This window comes from Fulmarus glacialis, unplaced genomic scaffold, assembly GCF_000690835.1.
Source record: "Fulmarus glacialis isolate BGI_N327 unplaced genomic scaffold, ASM69083v1 scaffold39228, whole genome shotgun sequence".
In the NCBI taxonomy this organism is placed as follows: domain Eukaryota; kingdom Metazoa; phylum Chordata; class Aves; order Procellariiformes; family Procellariidae; genus Fulmarus; species Fulmarus glacialis.
Genome location: NW_009228351.1, coordinates 5379 through 26220, shown reverse-complemented (window position 1 = coordinate 26220; position 20842 = coordinate 5379). Strand labels below are relative to the sequence as shown.

At 41.1% G+C, this 20842-nt stretch overlaps 2 protein-coding genes across 2 annotated transcripts in view; one reads left to right on the top strand and one right to left on the bottom strand.

The window, feature by feature from the left end:
* Window positions 1–3763, top strand: part of NUDT1 (nudix (nucleoside diphosphate linked moiety X)-type motif 1) — a 4039-nt gene extending 276 nt beyond the window's left edge. The window contains exons 2-3 of the mRNA XM_009583453.1: window positions 2917–3062; window positions 3277–3763. Of these exons, the coding sequence (XP_009581748.1) occupies window positions 2917–3062; window positions 3277–3449 (319 nt within the window). The 3' untranslated portion in view covers window positions 3450–3763. The remainder of the gene's footprint in view (window positions 1–2916; window positions 3063–3276) is intronic.
* Window positions 3764–8864: 5101 nt separating this feature from the next.
* SNX8 (sorting nexin 8) lies at window positions 8865–20168 on the bottom strand. The gene is made up of 10 exons (XM_009583452.1): window positions 19983–20168; window positions 17806–17923; window positions 14619–14740; window positions 14168–14248; window positions 13041–13201; window positions 12496–12628; window positions 11320–11388; window positions 10378–10527; window positions 9823–9972; window positions 8865–9065 (listed from the first exon to the last, which is right to left on the bottom strand). The coding sequence occupies exons 1-10, from the start codon at window positions 20121–20123 to the stop codon at window positions 8952–8954; spliced, it is 1239 nt and encodes a 412-aa protein (XP_009581747.1). The 5' UTR covers window positions 20124–20168; the 3' UTR covers window positions 8865–8951.
* Between the last annotated feature and the right edge of the window lie 674 nt (window positions 20169–20842).

Genomic DNA, 20842 nt, shown 5'->3' with positions numbered 1-20842 from the left:
CACCCTCATAACCAGTGTGTGACCTGCCAGTGCAGTCATGAGCCATCTCTGAACAGCGAAAATCACCTGCTCCACTGGAGATGAGGGATCTTCCACATGTACAAAGAAATGGGATTGCTCCTCGTTGCCTGTCATCTGTAAATCTTTAACTATTGTCCAGTCTATGAGTAACTGGAAGTTACCGAGTATCCTCCCTCCCATCTCTCAGGCTCTGATCTAAATCGAGGCTTAGTTTGCTAGTGGTGGGCAGAGGTTCTTGCACTGTTCAGAAAGCTGCAGAGTTTAATTCTAGCTGTGTAGCAGAATTATAACTTATGCCATTGTGCTTACTGTTTAAATTTTGAAGCTATTGAACAGGTGTGACCTTCCAGTAGCATTTTTAGTATTGCATGAAAATGTAGTGACAAAATATTAAAAATTCTCAGAGGTTCCTTATCAAAGGCACTGTAGAAATTATTACTTGACTGCATGGCAGCACCTTTAAGCCCTAATGCTGAGTTAGGGAATTGAATTCCATCAGTACAGAGGTACAGTATCATTTTTAAAGGTTTTAGTACTGGTTTCTTGAAGTTCTTTCTTCTGTCTAGTCATTAAAATGAAATAGCAGATCACAGTTGAATTGCTAAACTCCTCTAAAAATCAAGTACCTCGTTCTTTACATGAATGTTGCTGATACAAAGCCACGCTTTGCCACTTCCTCACTTTCTAATATATGCCCAAAATTGCCCTCACACCTGCAGGAAGTTCAACGTTGGTGTGCTTGACAGCTACCTAACAGCTTTTGCCCTGAACTGTCTCCTCAGCTGTGCCAGTGCAACTGCCTGGGTTCTGCGGTGAGCTAATCCAGGGGACAGAAGGGTCCTCTATGCAGATGTGCACCCAGCAGTGCATGGCATTAACGTACCTGATGCTTACATCATGGCTTTTTGTGTAACTTATCATCTCAGAGTGGAGGGAGATCAGTTTTGTTACTTAAATCAGGCCTTCATTTGCTAGGCTTACATTGCCACTGACTGTGGTGTAAATCTAATGATGTAATTTAGCATTTGATTTCCTAGCGTGTTTACCTGTGCTAGCCTGGAGTTAGAAACTTGAAGCGGATGTCAAGTGATAAAAGTTTCAGCGATTTCAGTGTAACATGCCACAGCACAGCCAGCGCCTGCTGCTGTGGACTGTGGAACAGCTCAATCCTCAGCCCTTTCGATGTAGCTGGTAGTTTACTGCAGAATGACACGACTGATTCCTGCCGAGGTCAGCTGAGCAGGAAGCAGTCCCCAGGGCCAGCTAGGCACGTAGCCCACCTTCCCGGCGGGAACACCACCATCGGAGTGCTGCCTCGGGGTGCAGCTCTCCTCCAGGAAGTGTCACACAGTCCAAATCAAACTTCACTTGCACCACCTCTGCTCTGTATGCAGAGTCGAGGTATTAGGCTGTGGTTCCATGTTGCACTGTCTCAGTTGGGCTTGCAGTGGCATAAGGTGTGAAGTGTCCTCACAGCACAGATAGTTAAATATTAAGCTGAAACGTGAACAAAAGTTTCCTGAATCACTAAGATTTCTATCCTCCCCTGGGCATTCCCGTGAGCACCTGGGCAGCCACAGCTCCTCAGTGGCACGTCTTGTAATGGGAGCATTTAGCTAGTGCATTATTTCTAGTTTGCTACCTGTAATGTTTCCACTTACTATATACAGAGCCAAACAGCTGACAGATAAATTGCTTGGAGAACCATAGGAGTGTTGTGCTTTGTTGTTCAATTATCACAGCCTGTAAAATGAGATTTTTAGCTTTGTTGCTGGAAAACTGCCTCTATTTGAGACATAGATAGTTTCTCAGGAAGATAAACTAAAATTAGCTAAGACATTAAGTTGGAACATAATTTTGAAGGATGGGATCCACGAAATTGATGCCAAAGAAAGCTGGAGCCTTAAAGATCATTTCCATTACATTTTAAAATTGTTAAGTTACTGCCAAATATGCAACTACATTAATTATTAACCTTAACTGAAGATACTGTTTCAAAGTATTCCTTATTTTTGTACATTAGAAAAAACATGACTAACTTCAAGCTGTGCTGATTCTGTTAGAGGCAGGTAAAAATAAAAACAGCCCTAAGTGCATAGCATAAACAGAGCAAGTAATTGAATGTGCTTCAAGTAGCCATGCATGGTGATGCATGGAAAAGAGCTGTCTGGCAAGTCTCTCAAAGTGCTCTTAAAAGTCTTGCCTTCTAGCCTCTCGTTATGCTAAATGTACTTCCAAGGAGCAGAAATGGAAAGTTTACACAATTGCTTTGTGTTTTTTTTATACAGCATTTGAATGGGAGACGGTATTCCTAACGTTCTGTGTGCAAATCACATTAGTGTGTAGTGTTATCTAAATAAGCTTCAGGTAGCCTCAGAAGTAGCTGATTTTGTAGCAAATAAGATGTTCTAGTATTTATTACCTGCTTCCCCACAATTGTAAAAGCTTCAGCTTGAAGTTGGCAAAGCCTTTTGCCTGTCTAAATGAAGTGTATCTCAGAGTTCTTAAGCCACATCCAGCTACAGTCATATGAGTGTTAGCACACTTCTAATCTCAGAAAAGATCATCATGTTGCAAGGAGTGTAAATTTTACTGAACAATCGATTTTCCTGAATCTTTCCCTTCCAACATAGACTATTTTCTTACCCGCCTCTGGGAGCTTGAACTAACATACGAGCCAGTCTGACATGGCTCCGCTGCGGTGTCAGTAGTCTAATACTTTGGTGCAAGCCAGAACTCCGCTTTGCTCTGCAGGCTGTGCCCTGCTCTGCTGTACAGGTGCAGCTTTCACCTTTGGTTCACTGGAATTGTTTTGAATGTGCGAGTAAAGCTAATGACTGGTTTTTTGTTCTCCCACTGCTCGCTTTCATGTGAAGAAGTCTATTTCTTGTGCAGGGAGCTCCTGGAGGAGAGTGGACTGACTGTGGACACCTTGCAGAAGATGGGTCAGATCACATTTGAATTTGTAGGCAACTCTGAACTCATGGAAGTTCACATTTTCCGGGCAGATCATTTTCATGGAGAGCCAACAGAAAGTGATGGTAGGTAGCTAGTGGAGGAGAAAGAATTATGTTCGTTCTTTTCTGGGACAGTATTGCTCTTAAGAAATGCAGAACTATTCATGCCAAAATCCCTTTGAGAAAGGAGGCAGCTGGGTTGTAGAGAGAAGCTGCTTGTTGACAGATATTCAAAGTCTAGGCAGCAAAAAAACCAAGAGAAAGTCTCATGCAAAGTTCTTTTGTTTTCTCCCACCAGAAATGCGTCCACAGTGGTTTCAGCTGGATGACGTGCCATTCAATCACATGTGGGCAGATGATATCTATTGGTTTCCCCTGCTGCTTCAGAAAAAGTTGTTTCGTGGCTATTTTAAGTTCCAGGGACAAGACACTATCCTGGAGCACAGCCTGAAAGAAGTGGAGGAAGTTTAAGAAAACGGAAGCATTCAACCCATGTGCTGCTGCCCACATAGGGTTAGAACACCATGAGTACTATTTGTAAGGGTCTCCTTTCTCAACTCTCCAGCAAAGGAGACTTATTTGCCAGGTCACTGGGAAGTAAGGAAAATAAGGGGGTTTCTTAGAGCAGAAATAAAAGTAATGAGATTCTCCATGCTGTGAAGTCCCTGGCTGTGGTATACTTTAGTGGTTACATGATCACAACTATTAAAAACTTGGTGTTAACCCTTTTCTTCGTAGATGGCTAGTTTTTTAGGCTTTTCCCTCATGGCTGGAAATGTTTTTTAAAAGATTAAAAGTATTTTTTAGTAAAAGCACGTGTTGTTCTGTTGTAAACAGCTGGCTCTCTTCTAGACTGTTTAAGGGCCTTTACAGGAGTTGGCTTCCTTTCACAGAAACATTGAGTGGAGTGTGATGCAGCAGAATTAATTATCTTCTCTACGCCAGTTTCTATGTAGTTCCCTATTCAGCATTACTTCCTGGGACAAGGTGAGGCTTGACCAGCGCTGTGAAAGCTGGAGAATCCTGAAGGTAGTGTAAGGTTAGAGGAGTTAAGAAAACAAAAGTCAGAGGTAGATGTGTGGCAGTGTTCGAGCCCTGCTTTCACTCTTGCAGCTCCTGCCATGAACTTGAATTGTTTTGAACATGTCAGGTAAAAAATATGCTGAACAAAATCAACTTTCAGCAAGTCCATGTTGCAAAGTGCGGTCACCGATGGCTGCAGGCTTTGCCACATGGAGGTAGCAGGTGACCTGTTTAGCATCCAGGTCAGCCCAACTCAGCATGCTGGGCAGCAAAAGCTTAATCAAACTCTGCTACAAATAACACATCACATATGGAACTTCTTACAAGTTTTTTTGGGGTTTTTTTTTTTGAAACACTTTTACAAACACATATAATACTTACAGATAGAATCTTGGAATGTAATATAGGATCTGTAAACATTTCCAGTCTACCAGCTGTAGCAATAGTTCTTTAATTCCTGCATTTGGATAAAGTGCTTCATACATAAGGCTATTTGAGCAAAGCAAAGGTACAGGATATTCCAGGCAGGCAAAATTCACACCCTCTGAACAAGATTGTTTCTTCTTGTCTCCCTCCAACAGTTCTGAATAATTTATACCACTCAAAAATGCCCTTCTTCATATACTCAGTAAGCCACAGCTCAGACTTGGAGGATAAGAGTTAACACCTTAGACTCTTCCTTTTCCTTCTGTGCTGCACACTGAGTTATTTACAGAGTTTTTGGTACTTGCCTCCGCTTCTGACGTAGTAGTAAGAGTTTCTGGCTGTTCTAATGGAGAGAATGACTTGAGGCAAGTAGAGGAGAGAAAATAAGCACAAGGGGAGAGGTAGCTTGTAAGAGGATGTAAGACCTTACTGCGTGGTAGGAAAGGGAGTGAAAAGGGAATGACTGGCAGCCAATACCTGTTAAGTTATCTTGATTTATTTCCTGGTGGAAACTGTAAATTGCATGGTGAGAGCGAGCAAATTACTTTCTGTTCCTCCAGGAGTTTAGGTAGGAAAAGAACAAGTGTGGCTCAGGCCTGCACTTCTATTTGCTATCCCCTCTTCTGCAGTCAGTTCAATCCTTTTATAAAGATGCTTTCACCAGCACAGACTTTTAGCTCATGTCAAAGAGTAGTGACGTTATTGCTCCTGCTGCAGTTGTGGAGACTGACATGTTTTAATAAGTTCTGTCCCCAGCTGGTGATCTTTGTCTTTTAGGAAACAGCACAAACTGAAGATTGTAAATTAGCCTGTTACAAATTCCAGGAATTACACTCTTGCAATGATCAAAGTCGAAGAGTAAAAGCACTGGAATGCAGCAAGGCACTGTTGAAAACATGTTACCACTTAGGAGGAACAACTTGCAAGGAAGATGGAAAGAGAGGGAAAGAAGGATCAAAGATTAAGGTTGTATTGTAAATATAGTTTGGAAAGCCTTTCAACACATGATACTGGTCAAAAAGCCTGTATATTGCCACTTCACAGCTTGAAGCAGAGAAGACCAGGAGTGACAAAAACATATAGCCCTTTTGATAAAACATTTTTCAGGCAAAGTTTCAGGTTCTCAGCTGTTTACTACTCTGGTACCTCCACAACAGATTTTAAGAGAGACACTGACAGAGAGACTGGAGGCCTTTTCTATCATTACTGTTTTGAACACATGGAAGTCCCCATGAGCTCAAGCAATACACAGAAAGCTTCCATTCAAGAAGGCACATTAACTCTTTGGCGCTATATCTTACAGGAGCATGAGTTCTTGGATAGGCAGTATGCGTGCTTCAATCAGTTTTCTGGTTTGCTTAGTGTTTATCGCAATCTACCCAGCTACCAGCAATGGAACCAACTTCATTAAGTCTTGTTCTCACCCTTGTGTATAGCTAGGCTGTTTGCTGCAGAAGGTGATAGCATGGAGGTAACTAGAACTGTCTCCCCTACATTGACTAGGGTAGACAGACAACTGATTCCCTGCTGCATTCCTCCAGATGTACTTGATGCTGCTCTCCAAGTCTGGCAGATACTAAAACTAAACTCAACAAATACAGTAAGGAAATCCTCACATATTGAGGTAAACATAACAGTGCTATTTGCACACTGACCAGTCTTCCAAAAATAAGGTTTGCAAACTAAGGGTTGTATGAAATAGTGTATGCCTGTATTTAGGAATGAGACAGAAGCTTGACAGTCCAGTATGAAATAAACTCTGAAAGTGCCATTAGCTGTATCAGCTTTAGAGAATACTAGGCCTCTGTTCTCAAAATACTAGGTGAACAGAGTAAAATCGAAACAGGAAAACCCCACCCCCAAAACTGCTCTCCTCAAAGAGGCAAGGGCTGACAATGGAGGAATGGGTGTTTTCTCAAAACAACATAATTCCAGTTTCTTTATAGGTCATGTGGTCTGTGTTTATCATTATTACAGTCTCTGCATTTGGACTGTAGAATTCTTGCTTTGAAGGAGAAAGGAAAGAGGAGTTAGTCTAAAGCCCAAATGTGGTTTTGATGTTTGTGTTTTGTTTTTTGTTTTTAAATAAAGTCCAAAATTATAACTTTTTCCTAAATGTGAGAAGTGCAAAGTTCCATTCAGGCTAATACTTTGCAAGTGCTCCTACAGAACATAGCCCAGTCACCTACCCCAGCCAGACAAGTTACATAGAAGATCCATCATGTAGATATCAATCTTGCCCCAAAACATACAGTATTTTCTCAATTTGACTGTTCACTACATCAGGCAAACAAGGCTAATGAGGGAGGATGGGTACTAAGACTAAGCAAATGACAGGCCATAACCAGCTAGCACCTTCTAAAGATGCTAGGAGTGAAGAGCATTTAAAAATATAGAAACACACTTTCTGCACTTCAACCACAAACTATCTTCCTAATCAATAAAAGGTCAAGCAGAAAAACCTTTTGTGCCATTCTTGAGATAATATCTTCTTTGTTACTGTACTGTAGAAACACTTCCCTCCCCAGCCAGTTTGCTCTGGCCTGTGAGCAGAATCTCTTCTGCATCACTTTAGAAATCTTCAGGAGAGAGAATCAAATCTGCCACAGGCATTTGCAGTTAATCTGTCTCACCTGACAAGGCCAATACACAGGAGGAAAGACTCAGAAAAGAGTTAACATTTGAATTGCTATAAAAAGCTCTTAATAGTGCTTTCTGAGCAAGGTTGTTAAATAGACTCCCTACACACTCCTTGAGGACCAGCACCCAAGAAGTTCACCCACATAAGTGCATTTTACCACATTTTCAGGTGTGTATGTAATGGTTATGCCAGTCTCATGAAACTGGGCAAGTAACTTCTTATCTTGCTCCTAGCTGAAGAAACTAACCCGTAATTTCCACCTGGGCTAGGAAGCTTCATGTTTTGTTGAATTTTCTAAATTAAAAAAAGAGAAAAGAGAAAAAGAAAAAAGCCTTTGTGATTGGAGGATTTAAATATACTTCCTGCTAATGGGGAAGTTCCCCAATGGGAAAATACTGTAATGGTTCCAGTTTGACAGCGAGCGCTCATCCTTGTTAATATGCTTCCTTTTTACTCACTCAAAGAAAATGCTAAGAAGCCAAGTCTCAAATTCCCCTTTGGCAGCTATTTTGGCTCCAAAGAAGTTTGGTTCAGGGAAGTTCTGTTCACATAGAGTTTTGCTGCATACATTTGCAGTTTCTTCACTTATCAGTTTCTCTGGAGGATATGCACAATTTCCCCTAAGGTAACAGGACATGCAAGTTCTCCTCCCCCTACCCTTCGCCTCATGAGGGAAAGTCACCGGAGATACAAAGTGAAACATGAGAATGTTTAGTCCCTTTATCACAAACACAAATCATTCTGAAAACCCCACTACCAAGGACCATGCTATTTTTAGAGAGATAAAGAACTGACACTTAATTGTCTTCTCTCCTTCACAAACACAATCCAATGCTACCCAGAGCCAGAAAAAAGAATGACAGTAACATCCTGATAAATACTGATTTTTTGCTAATGAGTTTTATCAGCATTGTGTCCCAGCCTGCTGGTGTAACATCTGATATTAGACCAAAGAAAACACCAGCCTTTGGGTCAGCAGCTCTCCAATACTCCTAAACAGCTACTCAACAGATGGGTGACAGAACCTCCAGAAGAAAATAAACAAGCTACCTTGTAGCTGTTCTGCTAGTGTAGTAAGAGTGGTTTACAATTAAGGAGTGTTTTATTCAATTATTTTCTCATTTATGCCAGGCAAACTCCTCTGAGTTCCTGAACCCAGCCATCTTTTGGCCCCAAAGGGAAAAATATGAGCAAGTACCCAGGCTGCCCTACAACTGTGAACTGAAACACACTGACAATACAGCCTGCCTAGCCTCACTGGGAAAATTACTGTCACACAGCAGCACTGACCCCTACCCAGCTGGGTTAGCAAATCCAGCCACTTCATTCACGTATTTTGCACTATAGTCTAGCAGTAAGAAATCAAATCCAGGCACCTATCAATGGGATGGGGATTGGCTTTCAGCTTTCCTTATGCACATGTCCCTAACACAGGCCCTCCCAAGCTTAAAAGGCAATCCATCTCTACTACAAGCAAGTGCTTCAGATATCCTGTTCACCTCAGCACTTCAGAGATGTGTAGAGATATATCAGCATGTGTGCAGATAAACATTATCGGAGGACTCCTAGTACAATATGCAGAGGCATCAGCAACAACACTGCAGCACTCACTGCACCAGGTCACATCCTGACCCCATGAAGAGTGTCTGCAGGATAATGAACATCAGCTCTGCCCCAGAGCATTTCAAAATTAAGAGACTGTCTTTATATCCATATGTTCTGCCCCACATCCAGTCTGTCTAAATCAGAGAGCAGCTCAAAGCAGCGGTATTAAAAAAAATAAAAAATAATAGCTGTTTGGAGGATTCACTCTAACATCTGGAGGTAGAAGTCCCACCCCTTCCTTGACTGCACTTCTTGATCCATGCTAGATGCTCAGAGCATTAATTGGAGAAGAAGTTTCCTTCTGGAGGTGACAATGGTGGAGTTGGCATATTGCTAGATCCCACAAAGAGGCAGCTCAACTTCGGCTTCAATTCATTCCAAACTTTACTCATCTGTGAATGGAAAGGGAGAGAAAACAGACATGACAACATGGTAGATAATCATCTCACCACACTGTATTTTAGCAGCAGTTTCAGAGTACTCAAAAGCACAACACAAATTTGCTGAAGTACTTTGGGGAAGTCCAATGGACCCAGACTGTCCCTTTTAGACTGGTGCTATAATGCAGCTCTCTGAGCATTTTACTGAGCACGCATGCAAGGGAGATTTCCCATACCTTGGTCAAATTCCTTCACTGAAGGGAAGAAGGGAGCTGAAGGAGGAGAGACTTTTCTAATACAACGAATGCAAGAAAGTCTGTACATGGGGAATGCTGAAGGTCATATTTAGGGGTTAACAAAAGGGAGCTCTTGGATTTAGAGCAAAAACAAGGAAGTTGTTCCTTGTCATAATTTCTGTGTAGCACAACAAAAAAGAGATTCATCTAGCAAAAACACATCATTCATTACAGAATAGCTAGTTATTTAGTGGTTGGGTCGTCTTCAACTACCTGTAGGGTAAGGCCATCTCCAGATGAGAGAAGAAGAGAAAACCACAGCAACTTGCTGCAAGAAGATACAGTTTTTAGAGGGGTTAGAGGCCAGCCCTGATCCTCACCCCAAACTGGAAAGACCTTAGATGACTTCTGAAGAAGTTATGAAAGAGCCCAGCTGGACAGATGATTAGAGGAGGAAGGCCCATGGCTGAAAACAAATACATCCAAATTCTCATCATATTTTGGGGAAAAGAATACAGTCCAGAAGAACTCACCTCTTTGTGACCCTGAATCTGGGAGTTGACAAAGGCCCCCAAAATGTGAGATGTGAGAGGCAGATAAATGTGGATAAGCTGTGTCTCCTGATGCAGGCAATACAGAGAGAAGTAATTCCGCAGCTCCATAGTTAGGATAGCATTTTCTTGCTGAAAGAAAAGGAACTCTGTGAAATACATTGCCAGGAAGAGGGTGCCAAGGAGGTCCACTTGCAGCAGGAGAACACAGCATCCCTCACCATACTAGCAATTCAAACACACACCAGAAACCTAAAAAGGCAGTTCCTGGACCCATTTGATAGGACAGCAACTGCACTTTCCACCATGCAGACTGTTGCTTTCCACAGCTCTGCAAATGACTTATTGCCAAAGAGCCAGTAATAAGTGTTGAGGAAAACAACGTGTTTTCCTCGTAGCACAGCAGGTAGCTCAAATGACCCAAAGTACAGGTTACCCTTTCAGTCTAATGGCTTTCTGCAAATATGACTGAGCTACATAGCGGCACCACTATCGGAGTCCAGTACTACCCTTTGCTCTCCCAGGCATCTGCCCTACCTCCACAATCCGAGACTCCAATTGCTCCACCGATTCCGGTTCTTTGTTCTGCACAGTGGCACTCATCATCTGCTTCTTCATCATGCTGTACTTATGCAATGCTCGTTGGTGCTTGTGCAATACCCCCTTCTCATGTCTTTCACACAGGTCCTTTATGAGGAAAGCAAAAAACAGGTACTTAGTGGAAGCTAAGAGACAGCAAGCACGTAAGCCAAGTACATCAGGAACACAAACACATGGCTTTATGTAACTCTACGCTGCAGATTTTTCCTTCTTTGTTTTCAAGAGGGTCAAAAAAATGTTGGTAGCTAAGAATTCAAGAAACAAAATGCTTGGCCCCTGACCAGTGAGCTTAAGAGGCAATCTGGAGCATCACTTCTGCCAACATTTTGGATCTTATCAGGCCTCTTATCTTTTGTGTCCTTCTCAATATTAAGTGCTGGCAATTAATTGTGGTAAGAGGTTGCCAGTGTCCTTCTATTTCAGTCCAGGCCTGGGAATGTCAGGACAGGCTGCCATGTACAGTTTCAGTAGCTTCTAAAAAAGTGCCTTTGACCAAAAGATTAGTATTAACAAAAATTCTTTCGTTTGTAACTGAACTCATGTCTCCATGAACAAATCAATAGCCATCTAAGTCACTGTTTTGACTCAAAAGCAGCCAAATCTGGAAAAAGTTAGCTGATCCATATAGTTCAAGCAGTCACATTTTTAAATTCCTTGCAGGGTTTGCTGTTTGGCAAATTCTCGTCAGAAGATGAGCTGATCAGTAAGGCTAGAGAGCTAGCTACGGCCAACAGCCACTCCCCTCTCTCTGCCAGATGCCCAGTTCGCCTCTGAACTGGCTTCCCAGACAGTTTTCCATCCAGTTGGTGTTACACCCTCCAAAGAGCACAAGCTTGCTCTAAACAACTTTCTTATTGGCAGAAGAACAGCAGAGCTCACTTTATAGGACTGGAGTAAATCCAGGAAAAGGTTCAGCTTCTCCACCACATCATTCTCTTCCTGTTTACCCTACAAAACAAGGAAAAAGTACATTTTATGTAAGCCTGGCAAGAACCAACATCACAGTTGTTCACATCCTTACACCATGCAGGCCCTCCACTGTATTATCCAGGGCACATCAATGCTTACACAACTGCATCAAAAAAAAAAAAAATCTTTCAGATGGCACTGGAGTGTTTAGTCTTCAGTACGCAGAACAAAGATCTGACTGGAGCAGGAACAGCTTTTCCAATTGACTGATCATTATAACAAGAGGAGTTAGTTTCACAGTCCTGTCTGTCAGTCCTTTCAGCTCTCTCTGCCTGGAATTTCTTGCTCTTGCAGATTCCTCCAATCTTTCATCTTCCCTTCTTACAAAATAACTAATCCATTAAAGCTATAAATACCTGCATGTTCCTCATAATAGTTCATGCACCAGAAGGCAGAGATGAGACACCAAGCCAAATTTCACTACTTGTTTTTTTATTTTACTAAATACTGTCTTTTCTTCCTGTATCAATAGGACTCTCTGGAGCATAAATTCTGGAGAAAAAGACCTAATCTGACTGATCTATAAAAGCATGCTGAGTATTTTAATACAATGAGATGAAGAGAAGTGAAGACAAAACTATTACTTTTCCTTCCCAGACTGTCATGTTCTCACATTATTCTAACAGTCATTATCACACTGCACACTTACACAGGAATATGATGCTTCTGTCTGAACAACTCTCAGGTAATGTTTAAGTACATGAATGTCAAAATTTGATTCATAAGTAAGTTCTTCTGGATTGTCTGTAGCAGATAAATAAGACAGAACGCAGGACTTTTGAGCAGCTCAGTATAGTAGTACAACTTAACTTGTCCAGTAACCACTTGAAATTAAAAAAGAAAGCAGGCTGTTCCCTCCTTTCCCTTGCCCATTATATTTTTTCCCATTTAAACATAGTCCAGGTTTTTCATTCAAGCTTGAACAAGCAGGCTGGTGGTTGAGGTTGTGAGTCTGGACTACAATCTCCCTCTTAAATCTTTAAGTGCCTATGTCCACAGAGCTCATGATTCAAGATGAAACTTAAGGCAGCAATGCACCTCCTTCATTTTACAAAAGGAAAAAAAAGAAAAAAGTAAAGAACTCACCTGCTGCACAGCCTTATCTGCCAGCAGTGCAAATTCAACAGACAGACCCTTCAAGGCTTGTTTCAGAGTCCCCCATGTGCTATTATTCAAAGCAGCCCAGGAAGGAAGAGGTGTAGTGTCTGAGCCCAAAGCACTAGGAGGAGATAAGTAGTATTCAAATCTAGGAGACAAATTCCACTAAGTAGATACACTTATTTGCAGAGAGCAGTTCAGAGTTTCAAATGTGTCTAAATAGCTCACAGGGCTGAGCTATTACTGCACAATCACAAATGCAGAGCTGTGTATATACTGAGGGAAGAGACCATAAAACCAGTACCTGAATGTCAAGGTATTTGTATTTTCTTTTCTCTTGCTCTATGGAATGCAACCTTAGTGGAAAGCATGCATTTTCTTTTTTTAGTAGGAAAAATTTTATTATGACCTGCAGCATGCATTGAAATAACCATTTTTACCACACCATTTGCAGGTAAACCTTACAACAGTTTTGAGTTCTGAAACAACAGTAGAAACATTCACATTAGCAAATCCTCTTCCTCCCAACCTACCTTAGCTCCTTTCCAAATATGAGAAGATCTGAGGCATTATCAATGGCTCGAGAAGCTATCCTCTCCGCACGGTCCCGAAGCTTATAAAAGCTATTATAAATATTTCTGATGAGCTCCCTGCTGGCAGCAAACTGGGCCTGTATGTCAGCTGGAAGAAAGTCCTGAAGAAGTGCAAGAGAGATTACTAGTTGACAAATCAGAGGCACATTCACATACGTTAATTGTGGGCACACCATATAGTCAGAGAGACAGGTTTCCCTCTTGCGCTTGCTCTCTCACACCATGCTATAACAACCCTGAAGAGATTAGCTTCACAATTTAGGTGTCCAAGTCAGATGTCATACAAATACCCCTAATTTTCAGAGGCAGAAAGAGGTTCAAATACCGGGTGTAGACAAAGTTGGCAAAATCTGCAATTCTACTATGCAGTTAAAACAGGGTTTGTGAGGTTTCAAGCTCACAGGTTCTGATCTGAAGCTACTACTAACTGCCAGCTTGGCAAAGTCAAGCATGTACTGAAAGTTCAGCTCTTTTTGACCTGTGCATCACTAGTAAAAGCCTGAATTAAGCTCCAGTTGCAAAACCTTCTGCTAGCATTGCAGGAACCTGAACAACTACTTGCTTTAAAATTGCTCAATGAACACAGTGAATGTATATTTAAAACTTGCCATAGCACTAATCACTGGCATAAACAGATATATGGAGACCTTATAACTAACTTCTCTGTAACAGTCCAAATTACTCCCCGACAGGGAGAAGACGACAGACAGAGTGCGGGCATGAACACATGGGGAAGACATCAATCTAGATATTAGCTTTTAAATTGTGCAGTATGTGCATTTGTTTGTTATCCAAGTACAAGTAATTATTGAGAAATGTGTTCCAAGCAGGACTCATTGTTTATCATATTCATGAACCAGCATTTAGCTAGAAATATCAGGCCCTTAAGAGTCAAATATTTATTTGATCTTTTTGATAAAATTACAAGTCTAGGAGTCCTTCAAACTTTGGAAACAACTCTCTTGTACCTAAGGTCTCCATCACTCCACAAATGCCATAACTGACCCACCTGGAGGAGAGAGCTATTTAAACCAGAATAATATGTTGCAAGAAATTCATAGACATACCTTAGCCTGGGTAGCTAATCTGCAGGTCATAAATTCATCTCCTACTCCCTGGACCAACTCTCTTAGCTTATTCTGTACATCCTGGAAAAGATACAGAATCAAATGAGCATGAAAGAACTAAGTAACGCACAGGCAGTTCACACAGGTCTCAGATATATTGCAATAGTAAGGCACAACTTAGCAGATATAGCTTTATCCAGGCTAGATTTAGTTCAAGGAGAAGCATAATATGTATTCCCCTAAGAACAGTTACCATTTTCAAAATACTATACTCCTGGCATTGAGTGAAATTGCCTTCCACTTTCCAGCTATAGAAATACCTATTGAGAGAAAATTCTCCTCATCACAGGGAGCAACCATGTGTAGGTCAAAAGCAATTCTGAACTCTGTGCCCAGCAAAACAGTTACAGGAAGATAAGCAAACTCAAGACTATTGCTAACAAGTACTCACTGAGCCACTGAACGACAGAAAGAGTTTCAAGAGCACATCTTCTGAGAAAGGGGGATGTCGAGCCACCAGGTTTATAAAACGCTTCAGCGCTCTCCTCCTAGATTCTATGAATTCTCGGTCAGCTACGAGAAGAAACATTAAATTTCAATTAATGCACCACATATTACAGCTGCTCAGAAAGAAAAAAAAGGAAAGCACGCACTCAGTCCAGTAATTTCTTTGTACTTATAACCCTTGCTAAAGCACGGCAACAAAACCAAAGAATGATTACCTGTAGTCTGTCAGCTCCCTAAAACAGATCTTTGGATTGACCACCAGAACAAATATTCCTTCAAGTGGTTCTTTACATCTTACTGAAATCCAGCGTATATATCTATGCATAGTTATCTCCACAGGGTGGGTGAGGTAAGCAGGATAAACAACCAAGTCTAAGGCCTGAAGCCTCCACTTGAAAACTGTGGGCATACAAAGATTCTTCTTCCTCCGAACCAATTCCACAGCTCGTCCCCAGAAGGGATCTCAGTCTGTTTGGGACTCCTGGGAAATGCAGCACAACACGCTGCTTCTTGCCACTGCGAAGATTACTGCCACTTGCAAAGTGATCATCCCACAAATAATTACGGGGTTTTTGCTCACTATTCTGAAGAACTAGCTTCAGCGTGCTGTACCCTCAACTGTCCCTCCTCCACACTTTTACGCATTTTGGGGCTAGAGGGAGAATAAAGGGTTTGGTTTTTTTTTAGTTGTTTGTTTCAAAATCAGTGCCCATCTTTTTCATGCAAGATGTCAGAAAGCACTTTGGAAGACCTGCACAGCAACCTGCAGTACATCTACCCAGATTTCTTACTTGTCAACCTAAAAAAGTTCAGCTTGTCTTCCTGAAACGGGAAGAATTTCAATCTGGTGATACCACAGTAAGGCAGTAAATCAAAAATCCTGGAGTTTTTCAGGAAAGATGAGAAATTAAACTAAAATAAACTTGAAGGAAAAGAAAGCAGCACAGAACAAAATTAAAGGAATGCATTTATCCGTGACAACACTTTCATATTACTCTTTTGCCTCAATTTTAAGTTGGGAGTCTGCTGGCTGCATGGACACTTTATAATGTACAGTATCACCCATCAAATGATTTTTCAGTCATTAGGGTTGCAGATCTTGATTTTGGTTTGTTCATACTTAAACCTACATGGAGATTTCTGAAGTCATCTACACACTTCCTATATGGTCTGCCTCAGTTTGCTGCTGTCCTCCAAAATGACGAGAGAAGACTATCAATCTTTCTTCATCTGACAGACAGATGAAAGTAGACCGCCATGAAAATAAGAGTGTAACTTAGTAGAGGAGCATACCAAGTATAAAAAGCACGTAGCTTTGCTCATCCGGCTCTGGGACTAAGGAGGTTGCAAGAGTCACACATCAATACTAATCCGTCAAATCCTGTGTCCTGCAATTCCATTTGTCCGTCCATTAACCTACTCAGAAACAAGAACTACCCATACAATTTCCTTTTTCCTGTTTGTAGTTTCTACAAAGACGACTTACACAGCTTTTCTATAGGCAGAGTCACTGGACTAAAGGCAATCATCACCCTCTGCCTTAACACAGTTTTGGATTGTATTAGGACTGTACTCTGGGAACTAATCCTATCAGTTTTTTCTTAGACACGATATCTGTGGGAAGAAATGCACCAGTGAACGCACAGAAATATCAACACATCGGCAACACAAGGGAACAGCTACTGACAAATGATATGTATTGGTAGCTTCTTTCAAGCATCCTCTCTCCACTAAGGTTAATCAGAGAAGGTCACTTTGCTTACAGGTGTTGCATGAAGTGGAAATTCTGGAAATTCTGGCTGAGAACACTGCATCAGGTCAAATTCAACAGACGGGTTTTCGCAACCTCGAAAGGTCTTCACAACTTACATTCCATCATAAGAATATATGACCACTGAAGCTTTTCAGCACTATTATTTTGCTTTGTTCCAGTTCACTATACACCTTGCTCTGCTCACTGTTTACCAGTTCCTCTTTACTGTAGCAATACATGGACTCCTTGAGTGAAATAAATTATTTATTGAAACGTGTTAAGCTTAGCAGCACGGGCAGGAAACAAGACAGTGAAAAGCTTGTTCTTTTGCAGAAAAAGTAGAAAACAAGACAGGATTTCATACAGTTATGCAACATTTGAAATAATAAAAGTTTAAAACCAGTGCCAGTATTTCAGATTAGTGAAAAACATACCTGAATGAGCTTTGATATGCTTTCAGTTGTGGGATACTTCATTGGTTTCTATTCTAACAGCTAAAATATACTTGAATGAACTGACACTCTGATTCCAGCCTCAGTTTTTAGTTTCTTGCTATCCTAAGCAGATCAACAAGTTCCTTTTTAGAGCAGGGAAAAAAAAAGGGCGATAGCTACTTTAAGGCAGTTGGTCCCTCTGCCAGAAAGACACCTTTTTGCACATAAACAGAGAAAGTGTAATTACCATCGCCTGCATCATAAGGCTTCTGTGCAAGGTAATACTATAATAGGCAGTGCTGAAGCTGTTCACTTAACATCACTGTTCACTAGTCCTTTTAAGGTGTGTGTGAGGTCAGGACCCTACACTAACTCAACAGGATCAAGTATGCTCTCACTGGAGAAGCAATTTTGCTGGTTTTACAGAGTCACTCCTCTGCAGTTTTAAGCCTTTTAATACAGCTTTTTTTTTTTCTTCATCTTTACTCTTCTCTCGCTATAGAAAACCAATGAGACTTCCAGAAATTTTTTCTATTCTGAACACTTCACAAAACAACACACTACAATACATACTACAGCTGTTCAACAGTACGGTAGCGATTCTACACTTGTAGCACTACAGCACTCATCATCATAATCTATTTTCCTAAAAAACAATACCTGCAACTCTGCCATGCTCTTGTGTAGAATTACAACTCAAATCTTACCAGATAAGTCATTAGATACTGAACTTCCACAGAAAGAAACCCCACTGAAATTTTACATTAATATCTTACCTATAGGGAATTTCTAGGATGGCAATAATTCACATCTCCAAATTGTGTATTATAACCTCAAAGTTGTTTCTTTGCCAAGCAGAAGCAAAGACTTTTGATCTCTTAAACATTTATTTTCAACCATATCGCACTGCGACCCCTCCAGTCAAAAGAAAGACCAAGGTTTACCTCCCAGCATCCTCTTTGGTGGAAGTGCCGGCACCATACGGTATGGGAACTTCTGAAGCAGCATCTCATGGAACACCACAAAATCATTGTATCGCCTGTAGACTGAGCATTTGAATCTCTGCAATTAAGGAAGGGGGGAGGATAAATCAATACACAGGCTGGACAAACAGCAGCATTTCTGTATTTTTTTTTTCCTATCAGCTGCACTAAAAACAAAAGGAAAAAAATAAAGAAATCAGACCCAGAGACTGCAGAAGTGACACATTTTTTCTCTTTAGAGGCCCTGTGGTGGGAAGGAGGAAGAAGACTCCAAATGCAGCCACCTTTCCATTATGAATAGAGATGGCATTCTTCTAGCTACAGTCCTTTTGAGAATAGGATTTTTCAGTTAAAAACGTAAGTCAGATTTCATTCACACATAAGATGAAAGAGACTACAAAATGGAGAAGAAAAGGTTTCCCAAGAAATTACAAATATCCCTAAATCTGTCGTGGTTCCATACCATTACTCCCTCAAACTCTCTGGTCTTCCAAATTAGACAGAACATTGAGAAATAATGCCAACACTCTTAACATGCTCTAAAGACCTCTTTTCTTAAAGTATTGCAAGTCCCTGAGCTGTAGCTCTTAGGAGCTTTCTCTAAATCACTTTCAAATCCAAAGGTGGCAAAACAGTCTTAGATCATGTTAAGTATTAGCGCAAGTGACTGACGTTTTAAGTGAATCTCACATGAGAAGGAGAGACCTCTCACTGATGTTAGATCTATAAACAAAGATTGAAAGTTCCTTTAAAACCCTTAGTCCTTCACTCTGCGTTTCTTAGATCAATACGTAGAAGAGGCCAAAGAAACTCTTTTTTCATTCCAAAAGGAGTTAGGTAGCAGCTAGAACAAGACACTTAGGAGTTAGAAATCCTTTAAAATTAATAGATAAATAAAAAACCCACAAACCCCCCTGACTATTACTACAGATTCAACTACTGGAGCAGCTAGTAAGAAAGTCTACATAACACCATACCCATTCTCACTATGCTTGCATTGCACATCATCCACCACTTATTGTGGCACTATGCATTTTCAAAAATAAAACAATGAGGCATATAACTGGAGCACAACGGACACAGCCCCTAGGGCCTCCCTCTGTCCGCTTAGAAATCTGATGTTGATTTGTGTGGCAGATCTTAGATGAAGCTCAAGGCCAAGCTATGCTTCTTTTTGAGGAAGTATCATTCTACAACTACAACCACAGAAGAGATGACAGCCACCGAAAGGAGTTGGCAACGGGTTCCTGAATTCAAAACCTAGAGAGACCACCAAGATCACTGACTCCTGTGCCCTGAAATCACAGGCAAAAATAAACATTGAATCCTAGAAAGCCCACGGAAGCGTTCACTGTGTCTGCCCTTTCCCCTCTTACAACAGTCTTTGACTTACAGACATCAATCTAAAACATCTGAAGCCCCAAACGTCACTACAGACAACTGACCCAAATGTGTCTCTGAATATGTACAACAGTGACTACAACAATTTAAGCGCTACTCAATAACTGATGTTTTGGTGGCCTGGGAGATGTAAATCACTCATGGTTTACTTTGAAGAGTACAGATTTCCTTTTTGAAAAAAATACACAGAAGCTACTGGAGAGCTATTTCACTGGCTGCTCTACAAATAGGAAAAGATACATCATCTTCAATCTTCTCTTAAAGCAAGAGAGGAACCTACAGGTCAGGATTGAGGCAAGTAAACTGGAAGTGGCCTAGACTCCACACAAGGATTTGCAGAACCTTTTCTGTTTATAAAGGACTTCAGTTTAGCACTGCCAATACAATTTCTTCACTAGCTCAAAGTAGTTTGAAGTACCCAGTTGCCTACACCAATCCGTTACGCAAACATTCAGTTTTCAATGTTATACATCTGCTTTTGTACAGAGCTCAGGTTTCAAGCAAGTAAACTAGCAGACCATCCATTAGACCTCAGTTAGAAGATACTCCACACTGCAGAAGCCCAGGTCAAGAAAGCATAGTGCTACTGCATTTAGAGTAAGCCCATACAACTGGCCTACTCAAAACCAGCATCACCCAACACATCTATCAAATTAGACAGGACTTTGCCAACAGCAACTGCACAGACATTCTTAAGAAGATACATTCTCACTAAGACCAATGCTTGTTCACATTACCTTGCTGGAAACCTCGTATTCCACATGTTTCAGAAAAAGGCCCTTCTTCTCAGGTATAAGCTCCACCTGCACACTATCCTTGCTCAATAGCTCTTGCAGGGTGTGGGAAAGCAGCAGTGGATTTCCCTGGGGCGCCTGCATTAGAAACTGTTCCGGTTCCCTTGGTTCATTTACTGGAGGCTTTGCCAAATCTAAAAGACAAAAAGGGAAAAACAGTCCAGTAGACCTGATAAGATAAACTGGAAGAAGTAGCCTTAAAATATTCTGTTTCCTTGCTCAGTGCTCCCACAGTGGTGCAACACAACCAGAACAGTCAAGCCACTCCCCCAGGAGGCTATGCTACTTCACACACGTTCAAGACACTGGTACCTCCCTCTTCACAACACCCAGGAGCACCACCAATTATACCGAGTCAGAAAGACATCTCTACTAAGCAAAAGAAGAATCACAGGCCAAATTTGTTCTGTGAATCAGCTAAGAGGCCTGCATTTCCTGTCTGTCCAGCTCCCACCACAGCAGGATCTGCCAAAATGAACAAAACCCTTGCTCAGCACTTTTGGATCCTGCCTAGAACAACTCATGGAAGGAAAGAAAATATGTTATTTTACTGTGCTGCAGAAATTTAATACATTAATTTTACATGACATTACAAAGGAAGGAGACACTTTGTTTGACATAATTTTATTAAACTCCATGACAGTATGCTAGAGTGGGCAAGAACTACAATAACTTACTATGTCAATATGTTGAAGTTCAAGAGCAAGGGGAAAAAGGTTCTAATAAGGACAATTCCTCAACCACAGCAAGCTCTGACAAAATCCTTCAAATATACCTATTTCACCGCTTGTAGCTAAAAAACA